Source organism: Pecten maximus, chromosome 9, assembly GCF_902652985.1.
Source record: "Pecten maximus chromosome 9, xPecMax1.1, whole genome shotgun sequence".
Classification (NCBI taxonomy): Eukaryota; Metazoa; Mollusca; class Bivalvia; order Pectinida; family Pectinidae; genus Pecten; species Pecten maximus.
Genome location: NC_047023.1, coordinates 17,443,157 through 17,465,133, shown reverse-complemented (window position 1 = coordinate 17,465,133; position 21,977 = coordinate 17,443,157). Strand labels below are relative to the sequence as shown.

Below are 21,977 nucleotides of genomic sequence, written 5' to 3'. Positions count from 1 at the left end.
TCTGTTTTGGGGTTAGAGCGCTGATTACGTAAACTCGGGAGAAGATCTGAGATATGGGTTAGAGCGCTGACAACATAAACTTGGGAGAAGATCTGAGATGTGGGGTTGGAGCGCTGACCACATAAACTCGGGAGAAGATCTGAGATGTGGGGTTGGAGCGCTGACCACATAAACTCGGGAGAAGATCCGAGATGTGGAGTTAGAGCGCTGACAACATAAACTCGGGAGAAGTTCTGAAATGTGGGGTTAGAGCGCTGACCACATAAACTCGGGAGAAGATCTGAGATGTGGGGTTAGAGCGCTGACCACATAAACTCGGGAGAAGATCCGAGATGTGGGGTTAGAGCGCTGACCACATAAACTCGGGAGAAGATCTGAGATGTGGAGTTAGAGCGCTGACAACATAAACTCGGGAGAAGATCTGAGATGTGGGGTTGGAGCGCTGACAACATAAACTCGGGAGAAGATCTGAGATGTGGGGTTGGAGCGCTGACCACATAAAATCGGGAGAAGATCTGAGATGTGGGGTTGGAGCGCTGACCACATAAACTCGGGAGAAGATCTGAGATGTGTGGTTCAAATTCATCTACCCATATCAGTTTGTGTTTCTTAGGAAGCTGAGAAATAGACCAGTCGATAAAGTGTTGTCCTGGTTTTGTCCTTGGGCAAGACACTTCACCCTTATTGCTCTAGATGGCGAGACTCCCATAAGTTGTTCAGTTAGGTAGTCACCAACTACTACAAGTCAACACCACCTCAAAATGACCCTGGCTGTTCATGGTGTGATAAACCCAGCAAACAAAATCATTGGAGACAGTATTTGAATTCAGGTACAGTGAAACTGGACTTTACTGGCACTGTATGGGGCCGAGTCAATGTGTCGGATATCACAGTTTGTCAGTAAAGACAGTGTCAGTGGTGACAGTGAAACCTGACTTTACTGGCGTGGGTCGAGTCGATGTGTCGGATATGACAGTGTGTCGGTAATGACAGTGTCAGCAATGAAGGTGGAACATGCCACAGTTCTGTTGGATATGGTCAGATGTTACAGGATATTGTATAAGTCAGTGGTCGATAAAGTCAGGTTTCGCTTGCAGACAATAAAACATTTAATACTTTGTAAACAACTTTCATTACATTGGAACACTGGTAACTTAGCCACAGTAGGGGGACACAATATTAGGTTAAGTCCAGACTTTACTTTTCATAAGAAATATGGCTGAGTGTCTATATCTATGTAAAACATATTTTGGTTTCAAAATGCAATTTTCCAGATTAATAACACATTTCAAAGACCAGCAAAATTAAACTCCACAATATCAAAATGTATTAGTATGCAGTTGTCCTAGAACAACAGGATTAAGTTAGAACTTTATCTACCAATTATTTATTGTCATCTAAACCTTAATTATTGTAATGTTTACAGATCCTTGCAAGTGGACAAAGGACACCATCTTGAATCTACAGCATCAATTAAGAAAAAGTAAACCCTACAACAAGATCAAGCTCGTCATTCTAGGCAAGAAGGTATCAAGTCCATCTTTTTATCTGCTGAAATTGATTTTTGATTAACAGGTAGTGAAAAAAAATATAATTATTGTCATGATAAGTATTAAAGTTGGGAGATATAAGAGTATACAGTTAAAACTATATCGTAACTGTCACACAGGAGCAGAGAAATGTAACCTTGGTGACCTTTATATAGAGGTTAAATTAGGAACAAAACATCAAATTATATATGACCTTTATACAAAGGTGGCCTTCAAGGTTAAATTACAGTCGATTGTTACATTGGGAACAACACACGACATAAAATGGGACCTTTATACACAGGTGGCCTTTATATAGAGGTTAAGTTACAGTCGATTGTTACATTGGGAACAACACACAACATAAAATGGGACCGTTATACACAGGTGGCCTTTATATAGAGGTTAAGTTACAGTCGATTGTTACATTGGGAACAAAAATGTGACATGATAAACAGGTAGCCTTTTTATGGAAGTTCATGTACAGTGAATTATGTTGAGAACCAAACCAGGCAGTCTTTATATAGAAGTTCATGTACAGTGAATCATGTTGAGAACCAAACCAGGCAGTCTTTATATAGAAGTTCATGTACAGTGAATTATGTTGAGAACCAAACCAGGCAGTCTTTATATAGAAGTTCATGTACAGTGAATTATGTTGAGAACCAAACCAGGTAGCCTTTTTATGGAAGTTCATGTACAGTGAATTATGTTGAGAACCAAACCAGGCAGTCTTTATATAGAAGTTCATGTACAGTGAATCATGTTGAGAACCAAACCAGGCAGTCTTTATATAGAAGTTCATGTACAGTGAATTATGTTGAGAACCAAACCAGGCAGTCTTTATATAGAAGTTCATGTACAGTGAATCATGTTGAGAACCAAACCAGGCAGTCTTTATATAGAAGTTCATGTACAGTGAATTATGTTGAGAACCAAACCAGGCAGTCTTTATATAGAAGTTCATGTACAGTGAATCATGTTGAGAACCAAACCAGGCAGTCTTTATATAGAAGTTCATGTACAGTGAATTATGTTGAGAACCAAACCAGGCAGTCTTTATATAGAAGTTCATGTACAGTGAATTATGTTGAGAACCAAACCAGGCAGTCTTTATATAGAAGTTCATGTACAGTGAATTATGTTGAGAACCAAACCAGGCAGTCTTTATATAGAAGTTCATGTACAGTGAATTATGTTGAGAACCAAACCAGGTAGCCTTTTTATGGAAGTTCATGTACAGTGAATCATGTTGAGAACCAAACCAGGCAGTCTTTATATAGAAGTTCATGTACAGTGAATTATGTTGAGAACCAAACCAGGCAGTCTTAATATATAAAAAGGTTTTATTATATATAGACTATAATCATGAGTTCACAATATTATGGCAGCTTTAACTTGATTCAAAGAGGGTAAGATGATTCATGGAATAGAATAGGGAGGTATAAAATAATGTATTCATTTAACATATACAGTAAAACACAGTTATAATGAATCCCAGGGGACCAACTGAATCAGTTCGTTATATTGATAGTCCGTATTACATGTATTACGAATTTTATTGTTTTTTCCTAAAAACTTCGCTTTATGAAAATATTTAAATAAAAATACAAGCAAGTAAAAATTAAAAGCGATGAAATTATTTTAAGTCAGTTATAACTTTCTGACGAAACTTTTCACTTGAGGCAAGTGTGTAGAAAATACTAAAAACATTTGACGTATCATTTTGAGACTCCAGAAAACGGCCCGTTTCATGTAAACAATCACTCGCCGTAGCACCACCGATTATGGAATGTTCCTCCTCTGTCTCTATTTTCTCCACGTCTTCACTGTCCGAAATGTTCATAACGTCTTTCATAATTAACATATGTATCAGTCTACCGACGAAATCGGTCGTGGTGACCTTTACCCCGGAAGCCTCGTTTTCACTAGCTCTCAGTCACTTGATGATAAAGCCATTGCAAAACATACATGTACTGTGTACACAATAAGACATCTAAGAATGGATTAACAGCTTGACATAAACATGGATAAAACAACTCACTTTATTCAGAAGTCATGGAAAACACAACTCACCAATTCAATAGCCGTACAAATATATACCCTGAAATGTACCCTCAGGCACCTCTCGGTGACACGGTCGTGATCACCAGCGCATGACTTTCCAACTGGGGAAGATGGGTTTGTACTACAGTGTTAAAATAACATGGAATCTCAGCTGGAGGGACTGCTTAATTGGTTCGTTATAGACAATATTTCGCTATGTGAAATTCGCAATATTGATATAGAATTACATAGAAGTAATTTTAAGAGGGAGAATAGCTGGGGAATCAGAATCGGTTCACAATATCCTTTAAATCGCTATAAGCGTGTTTGTACTAAACGTGTTTTACTGTATCTGATGAGTATTATGGATGTTTTATAAAAGCAATTCTGAAACAAGAGATGATGAAAATTTCAATGAAAGATTTTAAGAATTTATCTCAGGATATTTCTGGTTCATGTAAACCATTCCAGGATTATAAATCCAACCACAACATGAGTTGACATTTTTTTCACAGAAACTTAATACTGTACCTGGCAGAAGCAGTTATATACATTCACATATATATTTGCAGGACAAAGGGAAGACAACTCTAGCTGGACTGCTGCATGGAAATAAAATGTCCACATTTCACGGGTCTGGGATACATAGATGGGAAATGAAACTGTCAGCCTCAGGAAACACAATATTTAAGGTAGGCCTATGCTTTTGCAGTCTGTAGTACTGAAAGTGTTTTTTTATTGCTCCCATTTTTTTTTTTTGGGGGGGGGGGGGGGGGGGGAGGTTCAAAAACTTTATTCTAAATTAGAAAAAAAGTATTCTTTTACTTTCCACAATTTATTTGATTTTCTGAGTGTCTGGTTTTAGTGCCCATGGGGCAAGTGCACTTATAACCTGGTGCAGCAGCAAGGCATTTGGTTTTAACTTTTACTTTAAGCAATAATTCTTCTAAATAACCAAGATATTGACTACATTGATATTTAAATACAGTGGCTGTCAGCTTTGCATCTGCCCAACCTAGATCAAGTTCAAAGTTGACGAATTGCCCTAATTATTTTATATTTTTCATGTTCCATGAGGTTTGTTATTTGCAGTATACACGTCCACATTGATGTGAAGGGGTATACATTTTGTAATTGAGTCACAGTATCTGTTTGTTATAGTCTAATTTTGTAAAGTTATCTTAACGATTTATTTTGATATCAGATCTTATAAGTTAGCATCCGATACTTGTATGATTTATATAGCGCAGCCCTGACATTGCATTGTCTGTATGGGACATGGCATGCTCCGACCACTACATTCCTGCTCAACAGTGCTTCTTCACGCGGAACTCGCTCTACATTCTCGTTTGGGACATCTGGTCACTGGATACTGAACTGGACAAGTTAGGACACTGGCTGTACAGTATAGAGGTAAGTTAGGACACTGGCTGTACAGTATAGAGGTAAGTTAGGACACAGACTGTACAGTATAGAGGTAAGTTAGGACACTGGCTGTACAGTATAGAGGTAAGTTAGGACACTGACTGTACAGTATAGAGGTAAGTAAGGACACTGGCTGTACAGTATGGAGGTAAGTTAGGACACAGGCTGTACAGTATGGAGGTAAGTTAGGACACTGGCTGTACAGTATACAGGTAAGTTAGGACACTGGCTGTACAGTATAGAGGTAAGTTAGGACACTGACTGTACAGTATAGAGGTAAGTTAGGACACTGGCTGTACAGTATAGAGGTAAGTTAGGACATTGGCTGTACAGTATAGAGGTAAGTTAGGACATAGACTGTACAGTATAGAGGTAAGTTAGGACACTGGCTGTACAGTATAGAGGTAAGTTAGGACACTGGCTGTACAGTATAGAGGTAAGTTAGGACACAGGCTGTACAGTATAGAGGTAAGTTAGGACACTGGCTGTACAGTATAGAGGTAAGTTAGGACACTGGCTGTACAGTATAGAGGTAAGTTAGGACACTGGCTGTACAGTATAGAGGTAAGTTAGGACACAGACTGTACAGTATAGAGGTAAGTTAGGACACTGGCTGTACATTATAGAGGTAAGTTAGGACACTGGCTGTACAGTATAGAGGTAAGTTAGGACACACACAGACTGTACAGTATAGAGGTAAGTTAGGACACTGGCTGTACAGTATAGAGGTAAGTTAGGACACTGGCTGTACAGTATAGAGGTAAGTTAGGACACTGGCTGTACAGTATAGAGGTAAGTTAAGACACTGGCTGTACAGTATGGAGGTAAGTTAGGACATTGGCTGTACAGTATAGAGGTAAGTTAGGACACTGGCTGTACAGTATAGAGGTAAGCTAGGACACTGGCTGTACAGTATAGAGGTAAGTTAGGACATTGGCTGTACAGTATAGAGGTAAGCTAGGACACTGGCTGTACAGTATAGAGGTAAGTTAGGACACTGGCTGTACAGTATAGAGGTAAGTTAGGACATTGGCTGTACAGTATAGAGGTAAGTTAGGACACTGGCTGTACAGTATAGAGGTAAGTTAGGACATTGGCTGTACAGTATAGAGGTAAGTTAGGACACTGGCTGTACAGTATAGAGGTAAGTTAGGACACTGGCTGTACAGTATAGAGGTAAGTTAGGACACTGGCTGTACAGTATAGAGGTAAGTTAGGACATTGGCTGTACAGTATAGAGGTAAGTTAGGACACTGGCTGTACAGTATAGAGGTAAGTTAGGACATTGGCTGTACAGTATAGAGGTAAGTAAGGACACTGGCTGTACAGTATAGAGGTAAGTTAGGACACTGGCTGTACAGTATAGAGGTAAGTTAGGACACTGGCTGTACAGTATAGAGGTAAGTTAGGACACTGGCTGTACAGTATAGAGGTAAGTTAGGACACTGGCTGTACAGTATAGAGGTAAGTTAGGACATTGGCTGTACAGTATAGAGGTAAGTAAGGACACTGGCTGTACAGTATAGAGGTAAGTTAGGACACTGGCTGTACAGTATAGAGGTAAGTTAGGACACTGGCTGTACAGTATAGAGGTAAGTTAGGACACTGGCTGTACAGTATAGAGGTAAGTTAGGACACTGGCTGTACAGTATAGAGGTAAGTTAGGACACAGACTGTGCAGTATAGAGGTAAGTTAGGACACTGGCTGTACAGTATAGAGGTATGTTAGGACACTGGCTGTACAGTATAGAGGTAAGTTAGGACACTGGCTGTACAGTATCTTTATTCCTCCAAGTCCCTCTTACAACACAATCATACTGGTCTTCAGTTAATTGACTTTAGCGCTTGTTTGCTGAGTTGGTATGAATTTATGTAAGTTCTATGAATTAAAGTTTTCGGTGAATGAGTACAGCTTATTGATGATATATTTATTGTTTAATTTAAAAGCAAGTCGGAAAATTTTGTTATATGATCAAAATTTTAACTTTTAATTTTGTACTTTAGGCCAGGACTCCAAACTCCAGGGTGATTCTGGTTACCACATTCTTAGACAAGAACAAACACTTGGCAGATGCTCAACGCGACGAGAAGGTGATGCGCATGCTGAACTTTGTGATAGAACGCTACGGTCCGAAGAGCTCCAGTAGTCATCTTTGTAGCCAGCTCGATCTTAACAACATAATTCCTGTTTCCTGTACAACCAAGGAAGGTTGGTCGATTTCTTGAGGTTATATGTTAGTCAAATTCTTGAGGTTATTTATGTAACTTAGAAGGTTGGTTAAATTCTTGAGTTAATTTAATATGTAAATTAGAATCTTCACAAACTTCACCAGTTCTTGTAGTCTATGTGGTAATATTCTGTGTAACTATACAACTTAGTGAAAGTTGGGCGGTACATGATTATGGTTTGTTTTAAATGTATTGGTGAATTTTTGTACTGTAGTCATTTGTCATGCAAGGTGAAAGGGTCAAAGGTGACATTCGACCATTTTTGAATAAAGAACTTAATATATGCAAGATATTTCATGATGCTTGAGATCTCAACAGATATAGTTTGTATTCAAATCTGATCATTACCGTAAGTATCATAAAAAAACATTATACACCAGGTCCTGTGTAGGTCAAATAAAAGGTTAAAGGGTCAAGGTCACAGTTTACCATTTTTTGAAATATTATTACAAGTACATGTACACACAATATACAGGGCTGTGATTATATATGTGAGTCCACACTCACTTTGTTTTAATCTGAACCGAGTTCTTCAACATCTTGTTTTCCTAACAATTCTAATTTGAGCATATACTGATATAATTTTGCCTACTCCTCCAAGAATTTTTTTCAGCTTAATCTGATTAATCTATAATCAAATATGAACTGAAAATGATTGTACACATCTCATTTGTCTTCAATGTTAGTTTAAGTGACTTTCAAATTCATACAATGTTATAGTGACCCATGTCCGACCCGTCCCGTCCCACTCCAGCCCGTCCCGTTCCTTCCCATCCCATCCCGATGCAATATAATTAGCTAATCTCACGAACTACTGAGGTTTCGGGGTGTCGTATAATTATGTCTTACAGACATTTTCTAGTTTTACAATATTTTCCACAATTCTTTCTCAAGATTTCAAAATTTCTTGTTAAAACCAACAGAGAAATTAATTTTTTTTTCTGTCTAGGAATTCCACAACTGAAGCAGAGGCTGTTTGAGATTGCCTCTAACATGTATGACCCTGCTAAGGGCTTGGAGAATGGTCGTCTGCTCAATCGTAAAGTACCACTCTCATACATAGCTGTAGAGAAAGCCATAGAACAAAAGCTGTCTGTGAAACTGAGTAAAGGAGATCCACCCTTCATCGAGGAGGAGGAGTTTCAAGCGGTCATAAGGTCAATTCCTAACAATGACATCACTACAGAGGATGATATAGCTGCAGGTGAGGAGTGTGAGCGATGAATGAACGTATCTAACTGATGATTTCAATTGTACCCCTCTGATGAAGATGGGGAATACTGAAATGAGGGTGTCAGTCTTTTAGTCTGAAATACTCCTTTTTCTTTTAATAATATTTTGTAAAACTTGGTATTCATGATCATTACCTAATTCAAAAGTAGTAATTTGTTTTCTACAATTTTTAGTCTGAGAAGTATTTGGCCAGTTTTAACAAATTTTACACAATTTTTCTAGACTCACCAAGTCTCCAAAACACCAATGTTTGAATAAAACATCAGAGAATTTATATCTGAAAAGACTTATATTGAATGGAATTACTACTGCAGTAAGAAATGTGAAGATTGGTTCTTTAAGAATTTATGCAGACTACTATACAGTCGGACGCCAGACACATCTGAACTACTGAAACGTAATCTGGTGGGCTTTGCAGATGTTTGAATATGATTTCACTGGTGACACAGGAGGAGTCTGAAAAACAAAAAGTTCAGATATGGGGCATTATACTGTAATTGATTTCCTTCTCAAACTCTAGAAAACAAAATTGTTTAGAAAATTTATAACTTCTTCAAGCACCTGTGTTTGTGTTGGAAAACACCATTATTTGATAATGTTTAACAAAAAAAAATTGACAGTGAAATTACCAGCTAATTAAGCTTTTTAGATTAATTCCCAACTTATTGTAATAATCTTTATCACAGTGACCCAGTTTTTAGTGGAGACAGGCTCACTTCTTCACTACCGTGATCAGTTACGGGGCCTTAACACCATGTACATCCTCGACCCTACCTGGCTGTGTGATCTCCTCGCCAAGGTTCTTATTGAAGACAGTGATGGCATAGACAGCCAGATAGGACACGACGGAAAGATAAACGTTACAGACGTGATGAATAGGTACAAAAACGACCCAAGATTCCCAGACGAGTACATCGGCCAATACCTTCAGCTTTTGGAGCGGTTTGAAATTGCACTGTCTGTTGACAATGGCCGAAGGTAGGTTGTCGAAATGATAAATGAGAAGGTATGAGGTCTATTGTGTTTGTTGTTGATGGTTAAGTATTTATAAATGTATTGATAGGCTTTGATAGCGTAGTCAGTAGAGCATCGGACCAATGAAGTCTGAGATGAAGATCCAAGGTGTGTGGATCGATGCCTACTTAGGGCAGTTTGTATTTCTCAGGAAGCTAATATCACAGACCATCCTGTGCTCTTGTGGTTATGTCATTGTGCAAGGCATTTACCCAAATCTTGATTAGCATGCAACAAGCCAGAACCTGAAGGATATTCACTGATATAGACTTCAGTTACTATACTACAAATAAAACCTACCTCAAAATCACACTGGCTGGTAACCGAGATAGCTTCGAGTTACTATACTACAAATAAAACCTACCTCAAAATCACACTGGCTGGTAACCGAGATAGCCTTCAGTTACTATACCACAAATAAAACCTACCTCAGAATCACACTGACTGGTAAAGGAACCATAAAACAATGGGCAAACAAGTTAACAAAATTATGAAAATTGGTTACTATTTTCATCTGAAAAGGTAAACATTACAAAGGGCCAAAATATTTTATAATACAATGATAAAATAGTAACTTAACAAGTGTCAGACTAGAAATCAAGAGTTCCAGGCTTTGATCCCTAGAGGAAGTAATTGATTAAATTTGATTAATCATGCACTCTGTTACACTAAAAACTGAAAATAATCAGTTAATATTAGTTGTGTACATTTTCCTGTGTATGCATGTGGAAGTATATGATGTGTCATTTTATTTCTAGATTATTTATCCCAGGCCGTTTGTCACAAAGTCCGGGTCTGCAGCTTCATTCACAGGATTATAGTGGTAACAATGTGTATCGGCTCTATCAGATGGCCTTTATACCTACTGGGTTCTGGAGTCGGCTCCTATCACGTATAATGGCACGCCTGCAGCTGCTGGAGCAGCCAAATTGGGTATTTCAGTCATCAGTGTCGGGGAATAAACAGGCAGCAACTCGTACTGTTTGTCAGAGCCGAATGCAGCACACCATTGTTGGAAGGCAGTTTTCAGGACATTTGTAAATATTAGATTTTTAAATGATTCTTTATAGACAATATTTTTTTAAATCATGTGAAAAGTTTGATACACTCTAAAAATAGAGTTTTGATTAATATGGAAAGTTGTCTTTTGACAGAGTGGTAGGATATAGTCATCCTCTGGTATACCACCACTCTTGTACCACCAACCTTGCGTGACACCATGATTTTGTTGGGAATGGATTTCCCAGCTATATAAAACCCCATTATACCGCCAAAATCGGTGTGGGACAGAAGGTGGCGGTATAACAGTGGATGACTCTAGTACTAAAATGTGGTAATTTAATAAAAAATGAATGTTGTGATATTATCAAAATATATTCTGTTTGAGATTTTAAGAGTTTGATTCCATATCCTTGAAAGAAACCCTTGATAGAAACTTTGACCCTTTACCTTTGATAGAAATGGTCTTCACATCAAGAAGAAAGACATGATTTACTGGCAAGATGGCATGTGTATGAGGCATGCAACTGGATACTTGAAATTGGAGACAATTCGCATACCACAGGGGAAAGACAGGCCTTCCAAGATGGGTATCCTAGTCGTCGTCCATTCCACAGTGGATGAGTTTTCCATCATGGGCACCATTGTAGACGAGATTGACGATCTCTTGACTGACCATTATCCAGGTAGGGATCCAGGCATTACTATCCTGTCCAGATGTCTGCTTGTCATTTTGGCCGATATTTATATATCTTGAGACTTCTAGCCAAAAACGATTGACCTTTCCCTGCCAGTCTTTGGCAAAGAGAATTGAATATTGTATTTGTGTATCCCCCCCAACTCTGGAACTGCATTTGATTTGAATTTTCTTTGTAACCAGAAAGCTTGATTTTTGTTAAAGAAAAGTGAAATGTATTGGTTTCCATGCATGTTGGATCCCAAAATGGGAAAATATTGATTTGGTGTTATTACCTAAGTGAATATTTTGCCATGATCACTGGAATATCCAGGTGAGCAATGCAGGCCCTCTAGACCTTTTGTTCATCACTCTTTTATATTACATACATGTTTGAGTATGTGTGTACTTTCAGGTCTGTTGGATTGGGATGAGTCGGGTGAGCCACGTGTTCAGAGATATGCTCTGTGTCAGCACTGCTATGACATCTCTACGTCCTCACTGCCCTCCACCTTTGACCATTTCACTGTGGAGCACTGCTCGCGTATTGTTCTCACTGATGACACTATGTTCTGTAAGACAGGAGCACTTATTCCACTTGACCAACTTGTCCCAGAACTTCTCGTCAAGGAAATTCCACAGGAGTACCATTTGGACCAGGCTTGTTTGGAGGTCCAGCAGGATGAGGTCCTTGGACGAGGGGTCAGTGGGTCAGTGTACAAAGGTAGATATGGCAACGTTGATGTGGCAGTCAAGTATTATCACGGCATGCCGAGTTGTTCTTCTGGACCTGACAGTATGGACAGTGGAAAAAGCAGCTGGCCGCAACCTCTGCCAAAAAAGTCACCATATACAACACTTTCGGATATTGAAGATGAAAGAAACCCATATGGAAACTTTAAGGAACCCCATCAGACAACTGGGCATTTTGATAGTGACGAAGGAAATAGTATGAAGGTTTGTTGAAATAATATCATCTTTCATCATTAATCATTTTGTAGTAGAGAATGTAGTGAGTTTGATTTGGTAGTATGATAACTTCTTCACGAAGATAATCACATGTATCACTACACCAAAAGTGTAATAAATACAGAAGCTGTATTTCAATTCATATGCAAATGACTCAATAACTGAGAGCCCCAGGGTCATGATATTGCGCCAATAGCATGCTGGGATGAAGGGCTACAATGTTTGTTCAAATGAATGACCAGGGCCATGAGATTAGGACAGAAAAATGCAGGGATCAATGGCTAGGAAGTTCAAATGAATGACTTTGACCTGCTTTCAAGGTCCCAGGGGTCAAATGTAATCTTGAAACAACTTTTCAATAACCAAGACCCCCCAAGGTCATGATATCGAGCCAGTAACATGCTTGGATAAAGGATACAATGCTAGCTCATATGAATGATTTTGGACCTACTTTCAAGGTCACAGGTGTCAAATTTTTTAATGACTTTTTCTCAATAACCAATAGGCCCATTATCATGATAAATATGGTACTAAGCTTGTACACTTGGGAAGGGGTTTATTTGAGGATAAATATGATACTAAAGTTTTTCACTAATGGAGAAAGGTTTCACGTTTGTATAAATATGATACTGGACTTTTACACTTGGGTAGGGAGCTTATTTGAAAATAAACACAGTTATAATCATAATAGTTTACTGTTCTAGGCATGGAAGTCATTTATGGAGATGAGACAGGAGGTTGCAGTGACCAGCAAGCTTCATCATCCATGTGTAATCTCTTTCATTGGCATATGTGTCAAACCCAAACTTCTCATGTGCCTGGAGTTTGCTGCCCTAGGAAGCCTTCGAAACGTCCTTGATTCAGAAAAAGTCAACCGGAAACCGTTCAATAAACACCGTGACCGTGACAAATTATTCAAAATGATTTTGAGTAAGGACTTGACCTTCAAGATGGTATTTCAGGTAAATTTTGGCTTTACATCTACTGTGACCTTAGAACCATTCCATTTCCTTAAAATCATCATCATCGTCGTCGTTGTCATCATCATCTGAATTTGTATTTCCTTATAAGTATTATCTACCCCTCTTGCTTTAGTTCTAGATTAAACACCCCTCTCCCCCCTCCCCCCCCTTCTTTTTAAAAAATTATTTTAAGTACATATAAATATATACCCTGAAAATTAATGATTCAGAATATCCCATCATGAATTTTTGATAACCTTGTCCAATATATCCCAATTACCTCCAGGCAATTTTACACTTGGGACCATTTTGTGTCATTTTAAAAGAAAATTGGTCGATTAGGAAACCCAGATATCAGGAATTTTTTGTAAGTGTGGCCAAAAAAAAACCATGATTGAACTTATACCTAGCCATGTACAGACATCTGTATATGAGCCTTTTCTTTAATGGTAAACATTGTTCAACTGTTCAGTCTTTTAAAATAATTTGGAATTTGGTATTTCTGACAAAAATAATCTAATTCTGAGCATAAGCAGCACAGGGAATGGGGAAATATGGGTAACAATGACCTCATTTCATATACAACTCATGTTCATGTAACTGAATACAGTTTGGAAGGAAGCATACTTCCTATGGTTTTAATGTTAGAAGTCTCTCCTGTATAAATTAGAACTATAAAATACATTTAAGTCAGTGTAAGCCTGTTGTCTCTCAGCCATTCAGTCAGTGTTATGTGGAGACATGTTGATGTTTTCAATGCAAATTGTCTCGGTAATCCCAACAGTCTCTCAAGGCAGTCATTGTTTCCTAGAAATGAAGAATGCCTTAACTGTATTATTCCATCATAAACTAATATAAGTAGAGGATTTTACAAAATGAGGAAAGTGATATTCATTGAGGGCAGGTTTTAATAAAGCCTTGTATCAACCTCAAGTAAAGTAAAGTAAATGTTTTATCTGTATTTGTTATCTAATAAATCACTAAACTTTCAGATTGCAAGTGGTTTGGAGTACTTACACAAGCATGGAATTATTTACCGTGACCTCAAATCAGACAACATCTTGGTCACAACACTTGACCTCGCTGCTCCAGTGAATGTGAAGCTGTCTGACTATGGAATCTCAAAGTTCTACAGCACTGGGGGAACCCTTGGCCTTGTGGGTACTCCTGGCTATCAGGCACCTGAAATCATGGACTCACAGTTCTATGATGAAAAAGTAAGTTATTATCAGTATTTATGTGAGTATTTTTTTATAATTCCTTTAGGCTTAATCAAAGTCTCTACAAAATAGAGATGGGCAATGGATTAAAATCACAAATATCTACAATTTGGTATATTGAAATAGTCTGAAATCAATTTCCATTTTGACAATTTTGATTTTTAAAAATAACTGTTCTTTGCATAATTGGTTTATAGATCTATAAGTTGTTGCTGTATTTTAGGAAAATTATGATGATCAATTATTGTCTATGCAGGTGGATATTTTTTCGTTTGCGATGGTTGTCTATGAAGTGGTGTCAGGAGAGAGGCCCTATGGAGAACTTCGCAATATTGGTCAAATCACCACGGCTGTTAAACACGAAGGCAAGCGTCCGAGTCTGAAGGTAACCACTTGGAACACTTATCGTTAAAGCTACAAATCTTTGAGAAAAGAAGATTACTGCTATTGAAACAGCAGAAGTATTGCTTGTCCTGTCAGATATTATTCATGTTAATAAAGAAACTGGTCATACTATCCAACTATGCCTAATTTATCTTCTCAATTTTTGTCAAGTTGTGTTAAAAATTTGCACATGCATTGCTGTTTAAATTCCGTTGCAGTTTGACAAGAGCTATTCTGTTACTTGTTCATAAAAGAGCCATATTATGGCAGAACTTATCAAATGATCCTCCTACATAGCTAGAAACTGATACTACATGTACATCAGCCTCTCCCTTTCAGAGTTTCAACATAGACACACGTTTCCCACAACTGGAGGAGTTGATGGAGCGATGCTGGAAAGACAAGGGTACTGATCGGCCCTCAGCTATGGAGATTGTGGCTGATAGTCTGCGCAGTGTCCACTTCCTGTGTAAACACAAACACTTTGACAAACTCCATGGGGAAATAGACTTGATAGCCTCAGTCACAGAAGTAGGTTTTATTTTGTATTTTCAAGTGTTTTAAAAATATTTTTAAGATATTGTAAATTGCATAGTACTTTGTACATGCCCATTTTGATATTTCAGTCATATTTTGACAAAGTATTGTAACATACATTTTCATTGGATTTATCTTTATGGTAAGTGCATCAGATACCATAATTAAATATATTTTTACAATTAACTCAACAATAGTGATCAATTTGGGGGAATTAAATCAAACAAAATAGGAATGATTGTGTCGATTTCTGGGTCTAATATTCAGCTGATTAGATGACTTGTGTGGGGCAGTTGCCAGGTACTGACCGTAGGCCGGTGGTTTTTCCTGTCCTTACAATACCATGCCCTGTCCTGTATCAGTTTTCCCTACCCTGACAATACCATACCATGTCCCGGCCCAGTTTTCCCTACCCTGACAATACCATACCATGTCCCAGCCCAGTTTTCCCTACCCTGACAATACCATACCATGTCCCGGCCCAGTTTTCCCTACCCTGACAATACCATACCCTGTCCTGAATCAGTTTTCCCTACCCTGACAATACCATACCCTGTCCTGAATCAGTTTTCCCTACCCTGATTATGATTTGGTTATACTAAACAGGAACTATTATACAGGATGACAGGTGTCTGGTGTATCTATGGGAAGGGTCAGACACAATATACATATATACTTAACAGGAACTATTTTACAGGGTGACCAGTGTCTGGTGTGGCTATGGGAAGGTGTCAGACACAGTATACATATATATACTAAACAGGAACTATTTTATATGGTGACAAGGGTCTGGTGTATCTATGGGAAGGGTCAGACACAATATACATATATATATACTAAACAGGAACTATTTTACAGGGTGACAAGTGTCTGGTGTGTCTATGGGAAGGGTCAGACACAATATATGTATACTAAACAGGAACTATTTTACAGGGTGACCAGTGTCTGGTGTAGCTATGGGAAGGGTCAGACACAATATATGTAAACTAAATAGGAACTATTTTACAGGGTGACAAGTGTCTGGTGTGGCTATGGGAAGGGTCAGACACAATATATATATATACTAAACAGGAACTATTTTACAGGGCGACAAGTGTCCGGTGTATCTATGGGAAGGGTCAGACACAATATATATACTAAACAGGAACTATTTTACAGGGTGACAAGTGTCTGGTGTGGCTATGGGAAGGGTCAGACACAATATATATATATACTAAATAGGAACTATTTTACAGGGTGACAAGTGTCTGGTGTATCTATGGGAAGGGTCAGACACAATATACATATATACTAAACAGGAACTATTTTACAGGGTGACAGGTGTCTGGTGTGGCTATGGGAAGGGTCAGACACAATATATATATACTAAACAGGAACTATTTTACAGGGTGACAGGTGTCTGGTGTGGCTATGGGAAGGGGGAGACATGGAGAGAAGCTTCACCATCGTGGACATGGCCAGCTGTACCTATCACGACAAGAAGCCTCTAGCTGGTCCTACAGTCACCTGTATGTGTAAGGTAGACCAGGAAGTTTGGCTCGGCTCTGAAGTAAGTAAACATGGTAACACAATATAAATGATAAAACATCTCTCCGTTTTGCTCTTTTGTATTGTTTTGAACCAAATTAATAATTTCTTTGCATTTTTTGCCAATTAATAATAATTAAATAAAAAGAGTTTGGGAAGTATCTCTTCACCTTGGTTTTTGTATTCTTTGATAAGGAAGACATTATTTGGTATTACTATTCTAAAGTACATGTATATATACCTCACAAGGTCTTTTAAATTTCTTCTCTGTGCATACACATATGTTGAAGTATTCTAAAACGTTAGAACTAGATTTAGTTTTATCATGGATTCATTTTTGGCCCAGGACCAGTGATCTATGAGCTTATGCCATAAAGGTGTCCTTTAGTCATCATAATTAGGATATTTACTATCATGTCATGTCCATCCTTAAAATGACAGGACGAAAGTGACGGGGGAATCATTGAAGTGTGGAGACAACTTACATCAGGACAGCTCCAACGTCAGACGACGTTCTCCTGTGATGGTATTCCTACAAACATTTTGTACCTTAAAGGCAAAACAAAGGTAAAACATCAAAGGCTAAAATCTCTGAAGGCTACATTTCTGGTAGCATTTCCTTTATAATGAAGAAATTTGTTTCTGGAATTTGTAATGAACATTTAATTAATAGTGAAGTTTGTTAATAGGATTTCTCAGAAGCTACTAGGTGTTTCCAAAATGTCAGTTCTTCTGTGCACATATAAGTAATGGTATTTCTATTACGTTACAACAGCTAGCTAAGAGAGAAGTAGAAGAAACACAAGAAAAACTTTCATAGATAAAGTAACTGCTTGATGTTAAAACAGTGTGCACCACGAGTCTATTTTGTTCAGGTGGCCAATTTTTTCTATATTGGGGAATAGTACTAAAAGTTTCAAGGAAAAGGGATTATTTTTCATAGAGTTTATGAGATGGAACATAGTTTTCATTAAAAATTCTATTTTCATAGTATCTTATGAATTTATAATTTTTTTTTTATGGAAAATATCTAAAAAATACAAACCCTTCAGCAGCCTTTATTGTACTTATATGTCTATAGTCAATGGAAATGGACATTCATTAATTGAAAGAATTTTTTTTTCCTAAATCCTCTTCACTGTTTCAGGCGGAAAAGAAGCTATTTGTGACACTACACAATGGAAAGTTAAGAACATATACAACAAGTGTACCATCTAATCGGAAGTCATTCCTCAGCGAAGTTTCAAATAGTGGATGGTCGTGTCAGCGAGGGAGTCAGCAGCTTTCTGATAAAGAGGCCTGTTGTGCATTGCATGTCGTGTCCAGTAAAGGTGAAGAATTATGGGTTGGATGTGGCTCAGACATTGTTATTTACAATATATCCATTTCATTGGTTGAAAGTAGGATTCCAGTTGGCAAAATGGTTCAGGAATGTGTCCCTGACTATGGCGACGGCCTGTGTGTACAGAGTTTAATAAAAGGAGAAGGACAGGTGTGGTGTTTGATGAGGGACACAGCGTGTGTGGTGGAACTCGACACAGATATGGGCATAGCAACAAATATCTACAACTGTGATCTGCCCAACCCCCACAACATGAACATGGCTAAAGAAATCTCAATGGACGTAATTCAGAGAATCGAAGATGATGGTGAGACTGATAGAAATAGTGACACTTCATCTTTCAGGAGCAGTTCTGAACTGGAGTTCCCACCAACACTACCACCACGTAACCCCATTGTCAATGAAATTCCTCCCAAACTGCCTCCCCGAGAAAGACGCCACAGCGAACTAGTGTTATCGGAAACAGAAGCACCACAGACTAAGAAATATGATACACTTCCGGCCACGTCTCGACGCTACTCACTCAGCGCAGTGGTCATTGACTCGATAGGGGTTGTTGGCGACACTATCTGGGTAAGTCGTAACCGTGGAGACATCCTCATTATCTGCACCTCAAACTTTAAATCCTTCAAGAAAGGGGATGTAATAGCAGTGTTGAATTGTAGAAATGAGCATTGTCGAGTGACAGGAAAGACTGGAACAGTCCAGTATAATCAAGCAGATCATTGTGTTGTGGAATCGCTGCTGTGTGTCAACAACGTCGTGGTGACTCTGATACGAGACAGTCTGACAAGTTCACATCTCATCGCCTGGGATGCTTACTGTTGCCAACACATTGCCAATATTCGGAGATACTGGAAAGTGAAAGCTCAGGAAGAGAAAGTGAAGAAAGTTTCACGATTTCTAAAGGCCAAAAAACTCCAGATACCTGGCAATATTTCAGAAGACAATTAATAAATAAGGGAGTTTCCAATAAATGAATTGTCTGTAGGCCCCAACTGGTGAAACTAACCCTTGAAACATTGGTAGATATTACTTCCATGACAATTTTCTACTTTTGCCAAAGCAGTTTTAAAAGATTTTTTGGTTTTCGTAATAGCAATCAACAGTGCAAGCCTTGAATTTTGAAAGTTTCGTACTGCAAATTCCATGGAATTTCAGCAATTTTCTGATCAATTTGATTTTATTTGTGACAAACTGTGATGTTTAAGGCTGAAAGTTTCATGAGATGAGTGAAGTGAGTTACCAAGTATGACCAGATATTTTTAGAGTTCATTGACATGTACTAAAGAAGTGTTAAATTCATATTAGATTCATTATATTTGAAAATAAAACCTTCTCGACATTATTGATGTTGAGAAGTCTTTATTTCCAAATATTTTGTTCACCACATAACAAGATTCCTTATTGAATACTGTTGGACATTTGTCCATGGCAAGGAGATCTCCACCATTTAAAGTGTTGGTTCTCATATCCTCTGATCATACTTCATATATAAATTATAACAAATGTGATAATGGTACGGTAAATTTTAAAAACTGTGATATTATGACAAGTGCTGGAACAATCATATAATGCATGGAATATTAATATGTACAATTATATACATATAACATACATTCAGCCCGTGTAGTGGACAGATTGATATGAGACCATTGAGTATGTCATTGTATTCTAGAGTATATCTCCTACCATAGATTGTTATTATATAATACATATAAATATTAACCTGGATGCTTGCTTATTGTTCTCCTAGTCCAAAGGACAAATCAGCACTGGATCATCCGTCCATCTCTCTGGCAAAGATTTCTTTTTATCAAGGACTGAATAAATTTTGACCAAATTTGGTCAAGAGCAATATAGACACTGTCAATGTTTAATCAAGGTCTGAATGAATTTGGACCAAATTTGGTCTAGAGCAATATAGAGACATGTACTAGTAGATAGATAGATATCAAAATATACAGTGATGGGGTCGGAGGAAGCTCAGGCTACCTTCCACGCAATACCATTAAAAACACACCAGATTGAATTTTCTTGTAGGTACGTATACTGTGTACTTGAATTTTCAAACATTCAAAATGAAACAGTGGTCTAGTGGTAGGATGCAGGGCTAGGTGACCGAGGGGTCACTAGTACAAGTCCCCACATCGGTGCTTTGTTGTATCCTTTAACATGATACTTTACCCTGTTGTGTTCCAGTAGATTCAGCTGTAAATGAGTATGTGGTAGGGAAGTGCGAGAAATGTTGTTAGCGCCGAAATGGCAGCTCCAGCTGTATGCTCCTCAGACATTGATTGGTTGCTAAAGGCCAAATAACCATGGGTAATAATTTGTGATCCGCTTTGAGACGGCTGTGTTGCTGTGATATAGCAGTACATGTATATAAAACTCCAAATTAATTAATATGATCACTGAAGGGGCTTATGTGTCTAATATCTATTAACATATTTTCTCAACATACTAATTCAGAGACTTATTCCCAAAATGTTTAACAGATCAATAAACAGATTGTAATGTTGATAAATAGTGCCATGAATGTACCGATTTACCATCAAATCTACTCCATAAGGGTCTATAGCTGTCGCACTTTGCTGATTTTGATACCTAGAACTATACAAGATCATTTGGCAATTATCGGGGGTTCGGTACTCATACAGCAGTTCAACGGTATAGCATGGCTAAGACCAGTAGTAAATCATCAGGACAGCATAAGAACATTGTCATAAAAATAGCAGTGGCAAGAGATGGTATGAAATTTTGAACATGTACAAAAATTCATGTATCTGCTGCTGGAGCAAGCAAAGGGACTACCATAGCAGTACAATGTCAGTACTCCGGTATGGCTTTGTTGCTGTTGGTTGAAGACCTGCCCTGTAATAGATCGGCTCTCTGGTGGCCCCAACGTGTACTGTACTTGGTGACACGATACCGTAGTCCCGCCGATGTACTACATACTGTACTTGGTGACACGATACTGTAGCCCCTCCGATGTACTACGTACTGTACTTGGTGATACGATATTGTAGTCCCGCCGATGTACTACGTACTGTACTTGGTGACACGATACCGTAGTCCCGCCGATGTACTATGTACTGTACTTGGTGATACGATACTGTAGTCCCGCCGATGTACTACGTACTGTACTTGGTGACACGATACCGTAGCCCCGCCGATGTACTACGTACTGTACTTGGTGACACGATACCGTAGTCCCGCCGATGTACTACGTACTGTACTTGGTGACACGATACCGTAGCCCCGCCGATGTACTACGTACTGTACTTGGTGACACGATACCGTAGTCCCGCCGATGTACTACGTACTGTACTTGGCGACACGATACCATAGTCCCGACGATGTACTACGTACTGTACTTGGTGACACGATACCGTAGTCCCGCCGATGTACTACGTACTGTACTTGGCGACACGATACCGTAGCCCCGCCGATGTACTACGTACTGTACTTGGCGACACGATACCGACACAATACCGTAGCCCCGCCGATGTACTACGTACTGTACTTGGTGACACGATACCGTAGTCCCGCCGATGTACTACGTACTGTACTTGGCGACACGATACCGTAGTCCCGCCGATGTACTACGTACTGTACTTGGCGACACGATACCGTAGTCCCGACGATGTACTACGTACTGTACTTGGTGATATGATACAAGCTAGCATTGTGCACTTTATAAAGGAATAGAAAAAGGTAGGACAACATTGGAACAACAATATCACAACTTTTACAATTGTGGAGGCCCGGGCTTAGTTGATGGCAAATATGGTACTTAACTTTTACAGGTGGGGAGGGGGCTTATTTGAGGGCAATTACAGTACTAAACTTTCACAATGTGGAAAGGGGCTTATTTTAATGTAC

The 21,977-nt window shown here is 38.6% G+C and overlaps 1 protein-coding gene across 1 annotated transcript in view; it reads left to right on the top strand.

The window, feature by feature from the left end:
• The window catches only part of LOC117334202 (leucine-rich repeat serine/threonine-protein kinase 1-like), a 48,523-nt gene extending 26,950 nt beyond the window's left edge, over window positions 1-21,573 (top strand). The window contains exons 14-29 of the mRNA XM_033893687.1: window positions 1,427-1,527; window positions 4,148-4,267; window positions 4,821-4,988; window positions 7,005-7,209; window positions 8,179-8,433; window positions 9,149-9,440; window positions 10,235-10,513; window positions 10,935-11,161; window positions 11,567-12,108; window positions 12,825-13,082; window positions 14,075-14,299; window positions 14,559-14,687; window positions 15,026-15,217; window positions 16,611-16,772; window positions 17,192-17,317; window positions 17,898-21,573. Coding sequence (XP_033749578.1) covers window positions 1,427-1,527; window positions 4,148-4,267; window positions 4,821-4,988; window positions 7,005-7,209; window positions 8,179-8,433; window positions 9,149-9,440; window positions 10,235-10,513; window positions 10,935-11,161; window positions 11,567-12,108; window positions 12,825-13,082; window positions 14,075-14,299; window positions 14,559-14,687; window positions 15,026-15,217; window positions 16,611-16,772; window positions 17,192-17,317; window positions 17,898-19,046 — 4,430 coding nt within the window. The 3' untranslated portion in view covers window positions 19,047-21,573. The remainder of the gene's footprint in view (window positions 1-1,426; window positions 1,528-4,147; window positions 4,268-4,820; window positions 4,989-7,004; window positions 7,210-8,178; window positions 8,434-9,148; window positions 9,441-10,234; window positions 10,514-10,934; window positions 11,162-11,566; window positions 12,109-12,824; window positions 13,083-14,074; window positions 14,300-14,558; window positions 14,688-15,025; window positions 15,218-16,610; window positions 16,773-17,191; window positions 17,318-17,897) is intronic.
• Window positions 21,574-21,977: the final 404 nt, after the last annotated feature.